General features: G+C 58.4%; 2 protein-coding genes across 5 annotated transcripts in view; both read right to left on the bottom strand.

The window, feature by feature from the left end:
• The window catches only part of LOC308631576 (obscurin-like), a 166,845-nt gene extending 147,473 nt beyond the window's left edge, over positions 1-19,372 (bottom strand). For 3 of the 4 annotated variants that reach the window (XM_081262919.1, XM_081262922.1, XM_081262921.1), the window contains exons 1-2: positions 19,199-19,372; positions 18,966-19,065 (exon numbers count right to left, since the gene is read on the bottom strand). In XM_081262919.1, coding sequence (XP_081119045.1) covers positions 18,966-19,065; positions 19,199-19,367 — 269 coding nt within the window. In that variant the 5' untranslated portion in view covers positions 19,368-19,372. The remainder of the gene's footprint in view (positions 1-18,965; positions 19,066-19,198) is intronic. The other variant, XM_081262920.1, reaches the window with a different exon arrangement.
• Positions 56-18,945, bottom strand: LOC308631578 (obscurin-like). Its single transcript, XM_081262924.1, has 25 exons — positions 18,784-18,945; positions 18,050-18,423; positions 16,786-17,655; positions 15,698-15,977; positions 13,743-13,821; positions 13,375-13,493; positions 12,910-13,107; positions 12,250-12,282; positions 11,927-12,025; positions 11,497-11,715; positions 11,009-11,069; positions 10,713-10,783; positions 10,035-10,157; positions 9,727-9,866; positions 8,996-9,196; positions 8,766-8,845; positions 8,206-8,379; positions 7,192-7,348; positions 6,689-6,805; positions 6,434-6,598; positions 6,140-6,298; positions 5,775-5,952; positions 5,215-5,312; positions 422-589; positions 56-158 (listed from the first exon to the last, which is right to left on the bottom strand). Exons 1-24 carry the CDS (start codon positions 18,803-18,805, stop codon positions 506-508), a joined length of 4,101 nt encoding a protein of 1,366 aa, XP_081119050.1. The 5' UTR covers positions 18,806-18,945; the 3' UTR covers positions 56-158; positions 422-505.
• Positions 19,373-19,973: the final 601 nt, after the last annotated feature.

Genomic DNA, 19,973 nt, shown 5'->3' with positions numbered 1-19,973 from the left:
TTGCAGACAAGAGCCTGAAGCCCCTCCCCTGCTGCCCCACCATGTGCTGGCCCACCTGGTCTGAGGGTGTGGGGCGCCTTCAATGGTGCAGGTGAGCTGGGCATCCTCTCCCTCCACAAAGGGCGAGGCCCGGACCTTGTTCACAAACCGTGGGGGGACTGCAGGGTGGAGAGAGACAGGGAGCCACTCTGATGGAGCTGGGGGTGTCTGAGCCCCCACATTCCTTCCTGAGCCCTAAGTGAGCCCATGACCACATAGGGCTTCCACCCCCACATGCCTGCCTGCCTGCCCTTCCCTCCCACCCACACCCAGTCCCTCATCACAGCAAGCAGAGGGATGGAGGGCCCTTCCACCCATCCACCAGAGCCACGTGGTGGGCTTGGTCAGGGTGTCTCCCTGCCCCACGGGCCTCCAGGCTCACCTTGCACCAGGATCTTTCCCAGGGTGCTGGCACTGCCAGCGGCACTGGCCGCAAAGCACATGTACTGGCCAGAGTCGACCCCAGTCAGGTTGTCCAAGATGAGGGTGCAGGAGCCATCTGGGTCTTCGATGAGGATGTGGTGAGGGTCCACTTCCACTGGCTTCCCATCTAGAAGGGAGGAGTGAGGGCTGTCGTCGAGCAGGGACCTTGTAAGCCTGCCCCGGTGGATGAGAGGCTGGGGCTGGCCTGCACCTCTCTGGGTCTGTCTCTGTTTCTCTCTCTTTCTCTCTGGTGTGGCCCAGACCTCTGTCTCTGTGTCTCTATGTCCACCTTGGACATTAGCTAGAGGCAGGGCCAGGTGGAAAGACCTGAACCTGACAGAAGACATCCACATGGACAGCTAAGTCCGTGGTAGCCCCACCACCCCAGTGTGACTCCCTGCGGACCTCCCATGTGCTGATCATGCCCAGCTCCCTGGCTATGGGCCCATTCTCACTCAATCCCACCAAGCCTACAGCTACATAATCCACTGCCTAACACCCCTTCCCTCCCACCCACACCTGGTCCCTCATCACAGCATGCAGAGGGATGGAGGGCCCTTCTACCCATCCAATCTGCAGGGGGCTTCGAGAAGGAACTCAGATTTCCATGGCTCTGCTGGACACAGGCACCAGGACACCCAGTTGTGGACAGGGACCTCTGGGTGCCATGGCGATAATGTCTGCATCTGAACTCTGGCCTGAAACTGCGTGTGACTCTGAGTTCACACATGGTGGACCCTTAGCACCAGCCTTCTGCTCAGGGGGAGCCAGGCATCCTGCTGGTCTTCCTGAGGCCACTAGTGCAATGTGCCCTTGTTGACCCAGGGGCTGCTGCAAGTGGCATGGCCATTTGGTTTGACAGTTAACCAGCTAAGCTGGGACAGCTCCACGCAAAGACCTGGCAGTAGAGCGTGGACGCCACACCCCAACTTCCCAGCCTTTGCGTGGCTGGCAGAGGAAGTGCCAGGCCTTGCTATAACACAGAGGCGGCCAAGGTAATGAGAAGATGAATCGCAACTTGATGGCCTTGTATGGCCAGCAGAAATGGCCAAAGGGAGCTGGCCGCTAGAGTGATCACCACCAGCTCTATCCACTTGCTGCCCCCGTGGCCCCAGGTGGTAGGCACATACATAGGTCATGCAAGCCCAGCAGCTCTGGATGGAGTGGCTCTGAATGGGGTGCCCTGGGAGCGCTGCCCTCCTGAGAGGTGGGGTCCGGCAGAACTGAAATCAGTCACTGAGGGCACTGACTTGGGAAGGGATGGGTGCTGGTCTCCAGAGGTCAGCAAGCTGCTATAAAAGCCAGCCTGGTCCTGAGCCCCTCTCTTCCTGTCACTGCAACTGCTCCTTTCCCCTGGCAAGACTCCCACGAAGTCATGAGGCCACCAAGGGGAACCCCACCAGATGGCACCATGCCCTTTGGACTTTCAATCTGCAAACAATCTCTTCACTTTATAAGTAACCCAGACTCAGGTGTCTTGTTGGCACATCAGGAAACAGACCAAGACACGTCGCACGTTCCTGAGACAGACCGTTTCTCGGCTAGAGCCCTTGATGAGTGAAGCGTCCCCTGGGTCTGGGACTTATCCCCTGCCAGACATGGCTGTCAGATACCACTTTTGAAAATCGGCTCTCAGCATGCAGTGGGGCTTTGGAGGAAACCAGATGCCCAACCCAGTGAGGCCTTGTGATCTTCCACTCAGGGATAGGCCAATAGGACTCCCTGAGGAACAAGAGATAAGGGCTGCCCAGCCGCATTCATCAAAAGGAAGAGAGCTTCCTGAATGAGTGGATGTCCCCCAAGGGCAGGGTGGGCTCCGCTCTCCACTCCACTCCCTGATGCAAGGCAACTGACTCCATGAGAATCTGGATCCAAGGGTCTCCACTCATGGGCTTGGGTTCGCATGGTCTAGCTAAACTGAAGCCCACTGACATGGCAGCTTGCTAGCCTCATCACCCAGGAAAGGGAAGCTGGACTCATTCATTGTTTTGGGGGCTGGCCAGAGCTCTGGGCACTCCTGGGCCCTCTCTGCCTGGCCGCCCTTCCTCGCTAGCTTCCTGGGGTCCCTCCCATCTCTCTGGCTTGCCGCCCCTTCACTTATGTTCCTCACCTCTCTGACTCTGTGAATCCCAGATCCCAAGCCTTGAAGCCTGAACCTCATCTCTTCACACTCATTCCACATTCAAACTGACCTCAGTCTCTCTCTCTCTCTCTCTCTCTCTCTCTCTCATCAGGGATTGAACCCAAGGGCCTGAATCACATCCCCAGCCCTTTCTACATTTTATTTAGAGACAGGGTCTTACTAAGTTGCTTAGGGCCTTGCTAGGTTTCTGAGGCTGCTTTAAACTTGCATCCTCCTGTCTCAGTCTCCTGAGCTGCTGGAATTGTTTTGAGGGCTGTGCACTAGACCTGACCCATAGTTTCAGACACACTGTATGCCAAGGACCTGCCTGCCATCTCTCACCTCCAGCCAGACATCTCTCCTAAGCTCTAGATTTATTCTCAAGCTATCCCCTCCATAACCACCTGGAGCCCAATGGGCACCTGGATTCTTCAAAACCTCACAAATCTGGGTTTCTTTCCTCCCTGCCCAGCTCAGGATGTACCAGCCTGCCTCCCTGTGGGTCTGCCCCACCTCTGTGAATAGGACCAGTGGCCTCTGCTGTCCACAACCCCTGTGCTGCTCCCTGGATGCCATCTCTCTTCCACACACCCCATGCAACCCATCAGCAAATCTGGCTGGCTCTGCCTTCAAAATGCATCCAGGATGCAACCATGGCCACCACCAACATGATGCCATGTCCCTAAGCAGGCCCTTGGCACTACAGCCAAGGTGACAGATGACAGATCTGAACCATGCCCCCTGCTGCTCACAAGACCATGAGGTTTCCATGTAGTCAATGCTCCGTGCTGCCCAAAGGAATCATGTTGATCCCTGGCACCAGCAAGGTGCCTCGGGACCCGAGAACAGTCTGCCAGGGAAGAGCCTCGGATTTTCTGGAACCTTGGGCCACAACAGATGGGCTAGCCTAGGGGTTTGTGGCTCAGGGCCAGACTGGACACTCTATTTTACAATGGCATTCATGGAAGAGGCTCTGGCCCATGCTAGCCTCTACACCAACTAGGAGATTCCTGGTGGGTGACCCGTGCCATACTGGCATCTATGCCAATGAGGAGACTCTTAGTAGGTGACCTGGGCCACACCAGCATCTATGCCAACAATGAGATTCCTGGGGGGATTCTCAGGCCATTCTGTGTCTATGCCATTGAGGAGATCCCTAGTAGGTGACCCAGGCCATGCCAGTGTCTATGCCAACGACGAGATTCCTAGTAGGTAACCCAGGCCATGCCAGTGTCTATGCCAATGATGAGATTCCTAGTAGGTGACCCAGGCCATGCTGTGTCTACACCAATGAACAGATTCCTGGAGGATGCTCCAGGCCACGAAGGCTTCTATGCCAATGATGAGATTCCTGGTGGGTGACCAGGGCAATGCTGGCATCTCTACCAATAATGAGATTCCTGATGGATGCTCTAGGCCAAGCCAGCATCTACGCCAACAAGATTCCTAGTAGGTGACCCAGGCCATGCTGGCATCTATGCCAATGACAAAATTCCTGTGGGTGACCTGGGCCATGCTGGTGTCTACACCTTTGACGAGATTCCCAGTGGATGACTAGGGCCACGCTGGTGTCTATGGCAATAACGAGATTCCTGGGCCACACTGGCATCTACACCAATGAGGAGATTCCTGATGGATGACCCAGGCCACACTGGCGTCTACACTAACAATGAGCTTCCTAGTGGAGCTCCATGTTGTCTTCTATGCTAATGTGAGATTCATAGTGGGCTTCAGGCCATTAATCTTGACTTCAGGAGGACTAGAGCCTGAGGTCAGCCACATGAGCGGTCAGCCATGCAGGTCTGACAGAGTTCCAGTGACAAATGCTGACGTCAAGTCTCATTAAGCCTCCTGGTTGGCATAGGTCTGTTTGGGTTCTCAGGTGTCACTGGGAGGAGAAGGTGCTCTTCCTCACTGCACTGGGAGCGGGAGGCTGGCAGCTCATAAGTGGTGACATTGGACCCTCCCGAAGTGCTCTTCTTTTTTCTCAGGGGCTGCAGTCTTGTCTTTATGCTAACCCTGAGCATAATAGCTCTGAACTCCAAGACCTTCTGGTGAATCACTGAACCTGAAGGCAACCTTGGGGACCAGTGAACTGGACGTCAGAAGTGAGAGTGGTCTCAGGACCCCAAGCCTATGGTGGTGCAGGAAGTGAGGATGGTCTCAGGACCCCAATCCTGTGGCAGTGTCAATTGAGACAGGCCTGGGAGACACCTGACCTCCCTTGACCTTGGCAGCTCCCATCCCTGAGCCATGTAAGGCCTGTGCTCCGTGACCCTGAAGGTGCAGTGTGATCAGCACCCTTCCTGGCCCATTAAGCTCACAGGCCTCTCCTGCACCCAGGTGCCTGCCTGTGGCCCCCTCTGTGGTCCTGGTGCTCTCTCGGCTGCCCTCAGGCATGTCTGTCTCGGCCCTGTGCTGACTCCTCACCCTGCTCATTCCCCAGGGTGGCCATGGCACCACCTGTTCACTGTCCATCCCCAGGATGTTTGCCCTTGAACAGGCCTGGACTGTCTCTTGTTCCCCATGCCCAGCCCACTGACCAGACCCCATGCTGTCCTCAGCCCCCGTGCGGCCCACCCCTGGTGGGGGTTCCTGTGAAGGATCAGTCTGTAGGCCCTGGCAGGTACCTTTGTACCAGCTGACAATAGGCTTGGGTGTGCCAGCTTTACAGTTTCCCCCAGCTCAGCCGTGTAGTCAGCCAGTTCCTCTTCAAATTCCGGAGGACCTGAGGACACATGTGGGGGTCTGAGGACTCTGAGGGTGGGATGTCAGGCCTATGTCCCCTGGGTGCACCCTGGCAAATTGCCCCCAACAACAGCAGTGGCCCCACATCCAAGGGCCTGGTTACTGACTAAGCTGGGTGTGGCTGCACGAGGCAGGGACAGACCAAGGTGCAAGACCATCACACCCAAACATGACCTGGTCAGATACCCCAAGTCTGGAGCTATGCCGTGTCCCCACTACATCCCTTTGTGTCCCCCATTTGAGTTAGGATCAGCTCAACACCTGCTCTGGGGCTCCCTGGGAGGCCAAAGCCACCAGTCCCTCAGCTAGATCTGAACAAGGGGAGAACCAAGCCACCAGTGCAAAAAACAACCCATGCCCACGTGCCCGGCCTGGGTGCAGCCCTCTGGGCATCTAAGTGATGTTCAGGTCCCCACCCCAGCACAGCACCAGGGACACTCACGCCACACAGGCAGGGCCAGGCGCTGCTGGATGCCGCTGATCTCCTTCACCCAGGAGTGCTTGATGATGACTGTGCGCGCCTGCAGCAGGTACTCGCGCACAGAGTCCTCCCGCTCATGCCACACCTCGAAGGCACGGTCGTCTCCTTCCACCTGGTCGTTCAAGTCGATGCTGCTTAACTGTTGAGGGGTGCAACATTAGTGGGAGGACAGAGCTAAGCATCCCCAGACAGACAGGGTCCAGTAGGGCCATGCCCAGGTCACCCCAGAACAATGGCAAGTTCTGCTCCAGTGGCCACCCTGGAGCCCAGGAACAGGGAAACCTCCACTGGCCTGCATGACACCCCCAGCCCCTGGCACCACAGACCTTCATCATATTCCGGAACACATAGCTGAAGGTGTCGGTGCGCGAGTCTCGTCGGGGCTTGCAGATCACCAGGTGGTTCCGAAACAGGAAGACATGGCGATTGTGGCCCTTCCAAGGCATGCGGGCCCCTGGTGCGCCCTCCCACACAATGAAGTGGCCCTGGGGTATGAGTAGATGTGGTTGGACTGTGGTTGCCTGGCCCCATCCCTGGGCGCAGACCCCAGGGTCATCTATGAGCCCAGCACCCACAAAAGCCACACCCCACCACATGGCAGCAGACGCAAGTCCCCCCACCTGGCGGATGGGCTCCCCCAGGGCCTCCAGGGTGCCGGGGTAGTTCTCCATGAGGGACACATGCAGCTTGTTCTCAGCACGCTGGGGCAGCGCTGACACGACTGCGTAGGCCTGCTCCAGAAGGGCGCAGTTCTGCCGGTTCCGGGCCTTGTTGCGGATCAGCTCCTGAGGCGGACCAAGGGTCAGGACCCAGACGGCTTCAGCCCCAAGGCCTGGCCTGGATATTCAAGGCTGGGGCAGGACAGGGCTTCCCACCTTGAGCAGAGCCTGGTACTTCTGCACCCACTCCACCGGCTGCTCCAGGTAGTGCTGCAGTGGGGGTGGGGGTGGCTGCGAGGGGTCCCCAGCGGACAGCATTTCCTCAGCGCATTTCTGTAGGCACCACAGGGCGGGTTTCGGGCAAGAAAGCACAGCCCCAGTTAGGGCATCCTGACAGTAGAGGACATCTCAGGGGCACTCTCACACCTGGCCCTGAACCTGGACAATGGCTGTGTTACCATCTAGCCGGAGGCATGCACAGAACTTGGGCAGTGAAGTGGCCAGCCCAGGAGCACAGAGCTACAAGGCTCAAGGGGCCCTGGGGACTGTGGGGGAAGAAATTAGGGAATATGAACTAAGGCCATGAGCACAGACAAGGGCTAAGCCTCAGGGGACTTTCAGGTCAGTGAGTTTTCTGGTGGGAGTCAAGGCCAGCACTAGGCCTGGGAGCAGCCAGGGAGGAGCCCGGTGGCCAACTCCATGGAGCCAGGCACAGGCACCTTGTAGAACTCCTGGACGGGCGTGCTGACAACCACAGACTCTGCCTGCACACGGCCCACCAGGAACTCCAGGTACTTCTCAAAGGCTTCCTGGTTCTTGATGAAGCACATGGCCACATCGTCATCTGTGTCACAGCGCTGCAGGTCCTGCAAGAAGCTGCCACAGAGAGGGACAGGGTCAGGGACAGGGTCAGGCACAGCTCATAGCCCAGTCCTGGGCCCTCTCCTTGAGAGGCTATGGTTCTTGCCCAGGAGTGGGTTCTGGGCCTGTGAGATTGAGTATACTAAGCTGGGTGTGCAGACACGTGGGCACGTACAGAAGTGCATGGGTATGTACACTTGCCCACGAGTGTGCAGATGTGTAGTATGTGAGCATGTATATGTGGGTACATGCATGTACATGTGCACGTGTGTGGGTGCATGTGTGCATGCATGTGACTGTGCATGTATACACAAGTGTGCAGATGTGACCATGCATGTGTGGCATGTGTGTATAATATGTGTGCATGTGTTTGCCTGAATGTGTCTGTGGATGTGCACATGGCACACACATGCACTCAAATGCTTGTGTGAGTGTGCAAGAGTGCACGTGCATGGAGATCAGCATGCATGTGAGTGCACATATCTATGTGTATCCAGCATGTATGCACATTTTTGTACAGGATTCACATATGTATGTGTGCACACATGTACACTATGTGCACACACATATCAAGCACATGTGCACGCACATTTGAGGCTGGGTGCGTGAGCATATGTGGTGTGCACATGGGACTTCCCATGTGCCCGTGTACATTCATGTGCATGCACATGGGCCTGTGTGAGTGCTCATGGGTGGCAGGTATTCTGCAGCCTTCAACCCATATGGCGAGCGTCTGTCACTGGGGCATCACACAAGTGGGATGTGCCCATGGGTAAATCGAGTTCCTACCCCAGCTGCTGAGTGTCACCCTCCACGAGGCCTGACCCACAGCTGTGCGTGCACCTCACATGCATGTGTGTGGCCTTGCCTACCTGCTGTGGAAGCGACTGATGTCCTGCACATTGCGAAAAATGACTGCCTTCTGGCTGGCCACGGCTGCTGGTGCTCGGGGAGCACGGTCCAGTTGCTGTATGTAGTGGCTTTGGAGGAACTGAAGCTCACCCACGAAGGTCTGCTCTGAGCTCAGCAGCTCCTGGATGACAGAGCTGGCGGAAGAGTGGCATCAGGGGGTGCCCAGCAGCTGCCCTGCTCCCACTGTCCCTAGTCTCCACATGGGGACTAGGGACACATGGAGAGCTTGCTCCCTTGCACTGCAGTTAAACGGGGTTCCTGTGATCAGGAGCCTGTCACCAAGCTTCAGAAAGTGGGTAGGTGGTGGAGCAAGGGCACCACTTCTTCCCCAGGAAGCCCTCCCGCACGAGGCTCTGGGAGGGCACAGCTGCAGACACCAGGGGCAGGACCGTGACCTAAGGAGGCTCACACAGCTTCAGCAAGCACAGGTCCCCCATGAAGAAGCAGGGCAGAACGCCAGCTGGCCCTTGAGGCCCAGCAGCCAGCTGTGGCTCCACCCTCAACCCTCCCCAACACATACCTCAGCCTGGTCTTGTACTCATCCTCGGACACGGCCTCGGGGAATTCGGGGGCCTCACTGGGCCCCCACTCAGGAGACAGCTGTTGAGAAACAGGAGTTTGTCCCAGGGCACCAGTTTGTTCCACCTCCTCTGTGGCCACCGGGCTCCTGTCCCTTACTTCCAGGGTTCTCTGGCGAAGGGCCAGGATCCCAGGGCCTTGGCACCCTCCCCCAGCTCCGGACTACCATACCTTGAGCCTCTTGTCCAGGTAGGCTGGTGACACCCAGCCTTGCCTGGAGGGGCTGGACTTGGTGGGCTTGGTGCGCACAAGCCAGCGCAGCGGGTGGGCTGAGTCCAAGACCTCCACATACTGGCCTTCCCGCAGTGTGATGACATCCTGCTCAGCCCCCAGGGGTAGGTGGTCGGCCGTGGCCACGTAGATATCAAAGATCTGATAAAGAGAAATGGGCCTAAATCCTGGGGCCAGAGGGGTGAGGCCTGCCAAGGCCCCCCATGGCCCCCCACCTCTGAGGAGGGAGAGGTTCTCCCAACCCCCTAAAACCCCCAAGAGCACAGAGGGGAGGGTGCTGAGTCCAGGGGCCGAGGAGGTACCCAGTCCAGGGCCACAGGGCAGGAGCCCCCAGGGTCACTCTGCACAGATGGCAGTGAGAGGGCTGGCTCCTGCCCACGTGGATGGGCGCCTAGACTGTGGTTGCTCACAGCGCCTTGCTGCCCACTGCCCCCTGCAACCCAAGAGGTGGTGGGCTCTGGAGGCAAAGGTGCACTCTCCACAGATGGCAGTGAGAGGGACATCAGAGGTAGTGCTCTGCAGGAACCCACGTGCAGAGACCCTGCCCTCTGCTCCAACCTCTGGTGTCCCTTGGTGTCTCTGGGGGTGATGCCCCTCCCTTGGTAGCACCAGGCCCTTGCAGCCTCCCATCGTCTCTTCAGCCCTGTTCCCAAGGGTCCCAGCCCACCCACCTCTCCTCGGGAGTCCCCATCCTCTGACTCCGAGGATGACTCCTGGACGCTGGAAGAGGGCCGCGACCGGCCATGCCGGGGGGAGGCAGACGGAGTCTTGGACTCCTCATCACTGTCACCTCCAGGCACCTGCAGCTTGGCTGGGTGAACACAAGGGTTGTGATGTCCCTGGAAGGCTGTCCCCCTACTGCCTACCACCCAGCCAGTCTCCAGGGCTCCCAGGCGCAGAGTCCTAGCTAGGCCCCATGCGAGGACACAGGGTCCCAGCCTCCCCTGGGGACCCTGGATGCCCATCCTGGCCCCCTCACCCTGTGTGATCTTGGCCGACACCATCTCAGTGATCTGGGAGGTGAGTTTCTGTAGGAATTCCTCTGTGCCCACCTTAGCGAGGGACAGGTGGCCATGGGCCTCCTCAGCTACCAGGGCCTCCCCTGGGGGAACAAACGCAACACTGTGGGGTCATGCTTCCCCCAAAAGTTCACTGCAATTCTCCTAGGGGCTGACGGTGAGCAGGAGGCCAGGCCCTGGCAGGGAGACCATGATGTGGTGCCAGCAGGAAGAGACCAGTGAGGTCAGCAGGATGCAGAGCCTGTGACCAGGGATGAGAATGAAGGGAGCGGGTCTGGACAGAAGAGGCAGCAAGTGGCCAGAGAACGGCAAGCACAGCTAAGAGGCAGCAGGTGGCAGGCAGGGCTACAGGCAGATGGTGAGGGAGCTGAGGACAGCGCTGGGCAGGGTCCAGCCTGGCATCAGGCTTGAGGCGGGGTTGGGGCTGTGGGGGCCGAGGTGACTTTGTGGCTCTTCTTAACATCTGGAACCCAAACCTCCACATAGCCCACTGGGCCTGGGCCCCCTGACCACAGAGGTCAGAACAGCTCTGACTCCAACCAGAGCTGGGAGCTGGCCATGAGAGGGCAGGGACCTGCCCAGAGCCCAGGCTGCTCAGGTCCAAAGGGCGGCACCCCCTGCACCCAACCCGGACATACCTTTCCTCTGCCCAGCAAGGCCGGTGAGACCAGCAGACTCTGACATCTGTGCTGAGATGGCTTGGGTGGTCCTGAGGGGAGGAGGGGTGTCCTGCAAGCCCAGCTTGGACCCACCACTCTGCTCCCCACAGAGGGGGCCTAGGGGCCAGGACACCACAATCAAGGGCTCCACACCAGACGGGGCCCATAAAAACTTCATTTTACAGTGTGGAGAAGCTGCACAGGGAAGGGGGTGGCCACCCACAGGGCTACACCACCCTAGCCCCCTGGGTAAGTCAGTCAGGGCACCCACTCACCCCTGTAGGAAGGTAGAAATGAGAGCCTCCTTCATCTTCTCCTGCTCCTCCTCCTTGGGCACTGTCCAGAGATCCAGGGGAGCTGTCAGGACCAGTCCTGTACTCCGACACCTTGAGTCCTGGGCTGGGACCCCTACCCAGGACATCTAGACCACCCTGGGGGCCCTGCCTGCACTGTCCCTAAGAAGCCCTGGCAAGGGTCTATGCCTAAGCCCACCTCCCTGTCCACTCTCAGCACTTGGTCACCCATGGGGTTGGGGGACAGGCCTGCCCTCCAAGCACCATCCCTCAGAGGGGCTGAACAGAGGGCTCTGGGCAGGGCCCGCAGGCCATCTGTACACCATGCAGGCAGAGCTGAGGTTCCAGGCCAAACTGGCCTGCACCACTGGGCCCAGACTGCTCTTGGGCTCTGCAGGAGAAGGATCACAGGTGGGTGAAGGCCATACATCCCAAGCTGGTTCCTCACCACACCCAGGCTCCCTACTCACGGCCTGAGACATGCAGGCTGGCAGAGCAGAGGGCCTGGCCAGCGGCGTTGGTGGCAATGCACGTGTAGGTGCCCTGGTGTTGCCGGCCCACATCTAGCAGGACCAGGCTGTGCTGCTGGGCAGAGCTGGCCATAGTGTAGCCTGGGGTGTTGGGGCCAATCCACAGAACGCCTCTCTCGGCCTCCTCCTTGAGCCAGTGTATGGTGGGGGCTGGGCATCCTGTGGGCAGGAGAGGGCTCAGTGGGTACACAGTCCCACTGGCTATGGGCCTCCAGAAGAGGGTGCTTGGCCAGAGTGATATGAGGGGTGGAGCAGGAGGCCATGCAGGGTGGCATGGGTGGCCTGTGGGAGGGTGGCATGGGCGACCCATGGGAGGGTGGCATGGGGGCCCTGGGGGGGTGCTCTTTCTCCGGGGAGTGAGGATGCCCACCTTCCACCTTCGCCGAGAATGTGATGCTGGAGCCCCTCTTCACTTTCTTGGGGGTGAACCTCTCCAGGATGTGGGGTGGCACCAACTGCTCACACACATCTGGGAGAGCAAGGACAGCCATGGGGACACCCGGCACCCCTCCTTCAGCTCCCATGTCCTGATGTCCTTGTTCTGGGAACCCCAGGTAGTTCTCTGCGGCCTGTGCCTGTGGCCCCAGAGAGCCCTCTTCCTGCACCTCCACCACTACCAGGCCCAGGGCTGGTCCACTCTGGCCTCATGCCCACAATCCACCCAGCCTCTGTCTGCCCACAGGGCCATCTCACCTGATGCTGACTTCTCTTCTGGTTCATCAGGACCTGAAAAGTGCAGAGGGAGTCAGATGTGCAGCACGGACAGATTCCCTTGCTTCCCTACACGTGGGAAGGTCCTGGTCCTACTGCCCAGTGGGGGGACCTGGGCATGGCCCCACCCATGGTCAAAGGTCCATTACCCTGCCTGAAACCTTGGCCAAGAGGCCAAAGAACTCACACTCCAGTGTACATCCGTGTGACATCCCCACCCTCCCTGTGCCCACTGGGAGTCTGGGGCCCTGCCTGGAACCACATGGGCACTGGGAGATGGCAGTTGGGGCTCCACCCTGAGAGGCAGGAGGAGGACCCAGCAACAGTCTATCCGCAGGACCAGTATGGGTCAAACTGGGAGTCAGCTGTCAGTGCTCAGAACGTTTGGGAAAATAAGGACACAGGAGTTTTCTTGTCAGAGCTGCCACTGGGGCTTTGTGCGGGTCTGCTGGGCCCAGTGTTCATCTGCTTCCCCCAAGAGCCTGCTCATCACTCAGGGTGTCCAAGCCCCACTGGGCACCCGCTCCTGTGGGGCAATTCTGCCATCTGTGCCACTGTGCATAGGGGCAATGGGCTGGGCCCAGCCTGATGGGGCCTGGCATGCAGTACATGTGGCACTGCTCACTCCTTCAGGGCACACACCTCGGACCAGCAGCCGGGCAGATGAGTAGGCAGCACCAACAGCATTGCTGATATAGGCCGCATACTGGCCAGCGTCCTCCCGGGTGACAGAGACGATCTCCAGGGTGTGCAGGATCTTCTTGTCAGCCATGCGAATGTGGGCTGATGTAGACAGGGGCTGGCCGTCTTTGAACCAGTACAATCTGGGGACTGGGTAGCCTACCCCATGGAGGAGAGTGGTCAGCACAGGACCATTCTCAATGGGCACTATACTCTTTCGATGGGAGACAGACAAAGGCCCAGAAAAGAGGTTGCTCAGAGGCCAGCCAGCCTCTGGTGTGGGGGTGGGGTGGCAGCCTCCTGTTGCCCAGCAGCAGGCACACATGACCTCCTGACCTCCACTGGTCAGGCCCTTCCCATGTGTAACCAACGGGAGACAGCTCCTGGCCTCCCTCCAGCTACGGTGCCCACTCCCCAGCACCCTACCTTTCACCTTGAGCTGAAATTTGGCCAGGCATGTACCAGGGGCCACCTGGAGGTCCCTCAGCTCCTCCACCACCTGGGGCAGCTGCCCCTCATCTGATTCGGTTCCCTCTTGCTCCCGGCTGGCAAAAAAGACAAATAAGGGGGTAGCCATAAAGTGGAGCAGGCTGAGGGTCCAGGCGGGAGGGCCCACGGGGTGAAGGTCAGAGGTGGATGGGTTTGAGGTTCCCTGTCTGCTGAGTGGAGGGGCAGAGGGACAGAAACGGCCAGGGTCTGACTGAAAGCTGCAGGCTTGGGAAAGTCAATCTAAGCCACCCAGCCCAGATCACCACTTCCCGGGAGGCCCTGGGCCGCTGTCTGTGTGGCCCCACCTAGACAGGTATCCCTGGGCACTGAAGTAGGATGAGGTCTCCGTGGCGTCTGCGGCAGTGTCGTAGTCTGTGCTGGTCACTGGGGAGGAAAAGTGAGTGGAGGAGGCTCAGGACTTTGGGATTTCAGGGGGACGCGCCCTCCTGGGCCTGCCCACCCCTGCTGTTCCCAGCCTCGTTCTTCCACACCCATAACTAACTGCAAGCCTCTTAGGCCCAGCACAAAACGTCATATGACCTGAGTCTCCAGGAACAGCAGACAGGGACAGTGGCAGAACCTTCTGGTTCCATCCTACCAGGGCACGAGAGGTTGGAGACACAAGCCTCAAAACCAAGAGAAAGAGACTTGGATTTCTGACCAAGAAGGGGCAACAAGCTGGACTTCCACCACTGTGGGCCAAGCGAGAGTCCCCAGAGTGCCCATGCTGAGACACTACCCCAGCAGGATGGTTGGGAGGTGTGGCCCTGGGCCTAGGGCCAGTGGGAGCTGAATGGCAGCTGAGACCCCTGGCCCTTCTTGCCACGTTCTCAGTGACGTTCAGGTAAAATTGGGGGACTTTAAAAGATTTCTTAGACAACAAAATGGAAGAAAATAGTCTTTTACAAATGGTGTTGAGCAAGAGTGAACTTGAAGCCTTACCTCACACTCACAAATTCCCCCCAAGGGAATCAAAGACCTCAACTTAAGAGCTACCACCAAGTTTCCAGAAGAAAGCACACATGTGAGTCTTTATGACTCACATTCAGGCAGCACTTGCATAAGTGTGGCGAAGCCCAAGCAGTCAAGAAAGAGCAGAGACCCTAGCCTTCATCAGGCCAGACACGGTGCCCCCAAGTACATGGCCAAGAAAGGGAAAGACCGAGGTCATGCCTCTGATGCAGTCAGGAATCAGGAACACGTGAAGAGCTCTTTCAGCTCTGGAAGGAGACCAGCCATCAGTGCCCACCATGCCACAGCTCCAAGCATGCCTGTATGCAGGGGAGCCTCCACCACGACCCCACACACACCAGCAGCAGTTCTGTGGCCAGGGCACCTGCCAGCTGCATGTCCTCTAGCCCAGCTCAGCTCTGACCCTGTTTGCCTGGGGACAGGTCAGGCCCCAAGACAACCTGCTTCAGCGGCTAGTCAGAAGCCCAGGCTCCTCGCTGGGGTGGACCCAGTGGATATAAATCAGGACCCATGGTCTCCCTGGGGCAGGGTTAACCTGCCAGGGCAGCTCACAGAGCCAACCAAGGGTCCTGTTGCCTAGGCTGAAGGTGACTTAAGGACACCTCAGGAGCAGCCAGATGTGAGATCATGTCGGGCAAGCTGTGGTGGGCACAGCCCCTGCCAGCACCTCTGTTTCCATCAGGCCGAAGTTCCCTGAGGCCCACAGCCTGGGCACCCTACTCCAGCTATGTCACATGCCATCCTCAGTGGATGGGGTGGGGCCCTTTCCAGGCTTCCTGTCAAAGCTTGGTCTTCCTGGACAGCCTGCCCACCAAGGCTACAGGAACCCTGCAAGAGTCACCTCATTAGAACAACAGAAACCCTCAACACCCAGGAGATCCCAGGCCCATGAGCACCATCAGGAATCTAAACAAAGAGCAAGTGTCCTGACACTCTGTGGCAGCAGCCACCCGCATGCCCAAGAGTCTCCTGCAGCAATAGCCAGGGCTCCAGAGCAGCCCCAAGGCAGTGGCTGAGCAGCTGGGCTCCCCTGGTTCCTCTTCCACACCTTCCTGGTCTCCCCAGCCTGGAGGCCTTCGGCAGACACAAGAGACCTCCACCCTCCACCATTGGGCTCCCGGGGGAACTGTGGCCTTGAGCTTGGCTCAAGGGAAGTCTCCACCAGCTTAAGACCTGGAGGCCCTAACTCCTATCTGGTCTAAGACCAGAGCCCTGGATCACTCTTCCAGCCCTGCTCAGGAGACTCTCATCCCCACCCTGGTAACACAGACCCCCAGAGTGCACTCACGCTCCACTCGGAGCTCAGCCTTGGTGGAGGAGACGCCCACGCTGTTCTCCGCCAGGCAGCGATAGACGCCCATGTCTGTGGGCACCACAGCACTGATGATGAGCTGGTGGCCACCCTGCTGGTCCTCATTGATCATGTAGTGGTCATCCTCCTCCAGCAACTTCCCGTCCTTGAACCAGCGAACACTGTGCACAGGTTGGCCCGTCACCACACAGTCGAAGCTCACGGGGTACCCATCCTGCACCTCCTGGTTCTGCAGCTCCGTCAGGAACACGGGGGCTAGAACAGCAGGCAGGGCATGTAGCATGTTAGCCTGGGCGTGCCACTCACACCTGTGGCCACAAACACACCGATCACACCAGCTGGGTGGTCTGACATGTGTGAGCTGCCCGGCAACAGGCCATGTGGGAGCACCTGCAGACCTGACGTGACACAGACCCTGAAGCTTGCCTGCTAGGCTTAGCCCTCTTCCCAGCTCTCTAAAAGTCTCTCCTGCTGCCCAGGCCACCAGGAGGCAAGAGGGATGAAGCGCTAGACAGGGATGGGAAGAGCAGTAACTGCGGAAGGCTGAGGGCTGTCCGGGATCTGGAGTGTAGGAGAGCAACTTCTGGGCGTGCCAGGGTAACTGATCCCAGCTACCTCCTGTCCCTGCAGAGATGTGGCGTGGCTGATAAGTAACTCAGTGGGTGAAATGGAAGTGAAGTGCCTTGTGGAAGTGGGTGCCTATTCTATACGGGTTATATCTCCAAGACTCCTCGGGAAAAAATAAATAAAACTCTCCAGAAAGTAAGTATTCACATTCCCATTTTGCCCACATGAAAGCCGAGGCTCCGATAGACTGTGGCTTCCCTAAGCTCACACAGCTAATAAGAGGCAGAGCTGGGATTCAAATTCAGCTCTAGGATTCAAATTCAGCTCTGTTCAATGAGTCGGGACTTTCTACACCTCGGAGGCTGCACTTGCAGAGTGCTGGAGCCCAGGTAACCCCTGGACCTCTCAGCTGGTGCTGGCCACTGCTGGCCTCACTCCTCCTCTACCCCCTTGGACTCCAGCTCCAGACCCAACTCTGTGGAGCAGTTGGACTCAGCGGCATCAGAAGTCAGCTGAGTGGACACTGGCTCCGGAGGTGCTGCAGGGGCAGGGGCCGCCTTGCCAATGCGCATCTCCACCCCCCTGGGCCCCTGCTCCACCAGGCTGATCTCCACCCCAATGCCCATGGTGGTGAACATCTCTCGGAAGCAGGTGACTGCCCTGTGAGCTTCGGCCAGGGCCTCGAAACGGATGCAGACAAAATTCTCATCCTCGCGGTAGGTCTGCCAGTCCGCAGGTTGCTCTGGCTCCCCGGGACCCTCGTCAGCGCTAAGAAACAGCTCCTCGTCAGAAACCTCTGCTGGGCCTTTGGTGCGGAAGAGCCGGTGCAGACGCCGGGCAGCGCGGTGGAAGGCGTCATCCAGCTCGCCCCCGGAGGAGCTCTCGGCCTCACTCTCGGTGCCACTGACCACCACACAGGCGCTATGGCTCACACAGCCAAACTTGTTGCTCACCTGACAGGTGTCGCGACCAGTGTCAGCACGGCCCAGGCCAGTGACCAGCAGGGTGCATGTCCCATCTGCGAGCTGGTCGATGTGGTGGTGCCGCCCGTCAGTGAGCTCTACGCCGTCTTTCAGCCAGCATGCTCGCACATCAGCCTTGCTGGCTACCACACACTCCAGCCTCAGGGCATCCCCCACCTGGGCCTCAGTGTCCCCAAATGTGTGGGAGAATACGGGTCCTTCCTGCTGCTTCATCTCCTTCCGGACCTTGTAGCCCTTAAAGGCAGCCTGAATCTTCACTGCTGCTTTGTCCATGGAGGGGTCGCCCAGATCCTCAGCACTCAGACCTATCGGTGGTGGGTGCACCTGGGCTGGGTGCTCCTGCTGCTTCTGTGGTTCCACAGAGGAGGGTGCTGGGGCCCTGGCCTGTGGGCACAGAGCACAGTATCACAGTGAGACAGGAGCCGCGAGGCCAGACACACAAGACCAGGGCCCAGCACTGATCTCCGCACGGCTATCCATTCTGCCTCTCAGGCCCTGGCAACTGTGCCAGCCTCATGGAGTATGAGGTACCTGCTGGCTCTTGTTGCTATCACAAAGCAAGCCCAACTCCCTGAAATCACTCTATACAGTCCCCACTGGGGACTGATGGGTAATGAGGGACACCAGAGGGACTGGCCCCAGCTTTATAGGAAAAGGCTTTAGCAGTAGATGGATGATGGACGGGTGGAGAAATCGGTGGAAGGAGGGACAAGCACGTGGGTGGTAGTGGCAAGGGTAAAACACTGGGCCTCCCCTTGCAAGCCAAGTAGAGGCTCACCTTGCTGACCAGGGGTGAGACCCCAGGCCGCCCAGCCTTCTTGAGGTAAGTAACCAGGGAAGGTGTGCCTGCCCGGGACTCGTCGTCAGAGCTGGTGTGCGAGAGGTCAGCCTCTCCAGTGCGTGCCAGCTCATCAGCTGTGGAGTAGCCCTCAGAGAGGCCAGGGGCCACCTCCTCCACCTCCTGCCGTAGGTGATGCACGCGGCCATCCTCCTCTGGAAGCTCACTGATGGAGTCCAGCGTGGGTTCACGGCTCATGCGACGCTTCTTGGCCAGGGCCTCCCACAGCAGGTGCAGGTCACCCTCCTGGGCTGCCTCAGGGGGCAGGCTGGGCTGTGTGGGCGCCTCGTCCCCAGAGCCAGGGGTCAGCACCACTGAGGAGAGCAGGAGGGTATCAGCGGAGCTGTGACCCCAAGCCTATCACTGGACCTCTGTTCCCCACTTGGCACCTGGTTTTACCAGGTCTAGAAGCACTGAGCCTCAGTCTTCCCTCCCTATGTCAGTTCACCTCCTGCACAGACAATGTGGTGACCAGAACAGAAAATGGCTCTGCACAGTGAGCCTGGGCCTAGATTCACAGGCCCACACTGCAGGGGTGGGACACATGCACAGGGAATGCACCTGGATCAGGCTCCGAGGTGGGGCACTGACAACCTCCCGGGAGAAAGTGATGGGGTGGGACAGGCCACCCCCTTCCACATTCAAGGTTTCCCAGCCCAAAACCTAGTACTCACCCTGGAAGGTAGCAGCCTCCATGGAGGCCAGGGCGTGGGCAGGGCCACAGCGGTACTCGCCCTGGTCTTCTGCGCTGAAGCCCTTGATCGCCAGTGTCTGCTGCCGCCCCCGGGAAAGGACCTCAAAGTGCCCACTGGGTTGGATGCACTCCGTCCCCTTGTGCCAGATGACCTCGCCGGCCTCAGCTGCCACCTCCACCTCCAGACAGACATCCTCTCCGGCCACCACCTGCCGGCTCACAGGGGTAGGGGGCGGGGGAGGAGCAGGCTCCACTGGTTCTGCTGGGGAACAGTGTCCACGGAGGACAGGCCACATCAGGTGTGGGGGCATTCCAGGGTCCAGACCTCACCCTGCCAACTCTTCCCTCCACCTTGGAGAAGCTGGGCATTCTCCAGGACCAAGATGGCTACTTACCCAGCCTGACCATCTGGGGCAGGTGCACAGGTTCCCCAGCACCTGCAGGGCCCACAGCAGCCACTCGGAAATGGTAGGTCTCCCCAGGAGTCAGTCCATCCACCACACACTCAGGCCCAGGCACGAGCTCGTGGCACAGACGCCACTGGCCCTTGGACCCCTCCTTCATCTCTACCCGATAGCCACACAGACCCCCTCCACCATCGCTTGTGTGAGCCACCCAGGACAGCTATTTCAAAGAATGGTCATTGTTTCATGGAGAAGCAAATGAATTTATTGTTGATGGATTAAATAGTCCATAGATGTCTGTTCAGTCTATTTGATTAATGTTTTCCATTTAGTTCTGAAGAATCTAAGCTGGCAAGTTTTTCTTTTTGGGTGGGCATGGTACAGAAAGGTTTCCCCAAACCTCAGCAGTGCAAAGAGTATGCAGTGTGGTCCTCACAAGGCCTTTCATCTGCCACGAAAACTCTGTGTTCCATATATGGCTCCCTCCAATTGTCACCTCAACCAGCCCCCCAACACTAGACCATTTTATAGGAATCTTGTTTTGTTTAAAAGCATTGACCCAGGTGTTGGGTATATGGCCTAGTGGTAGAGTGCTTTAGCATGTATGAGAACCTAAGTATGGTGCTTATCTCTTTAAAAAAATGACTTGCCAAAATTATTTTTGCCAATGAAAAAGCTTATCAAGGGAGATTGAGGGATACTGGCTGATGTGGCCCTATGCAGAGGTCCTGACCTGAAAGCCTAGAGAAGCAGAGAGTCCATGAGT

This window comes from Spermophilus citellus (assembly GCF_964194105.1).
Source record: "Spermophilus citellus genome assembly, chromosome: 12".
Classification (NCBI taxonomy): Eukaryota; Metazoa; Chordata; class Mammalia; order Rodentia; family Sciuridae; genus Spermophilus; species Spermophilus citellus.
This window is presented reverse-complemented; position numbering and strand designations above follow the sequence as displayed.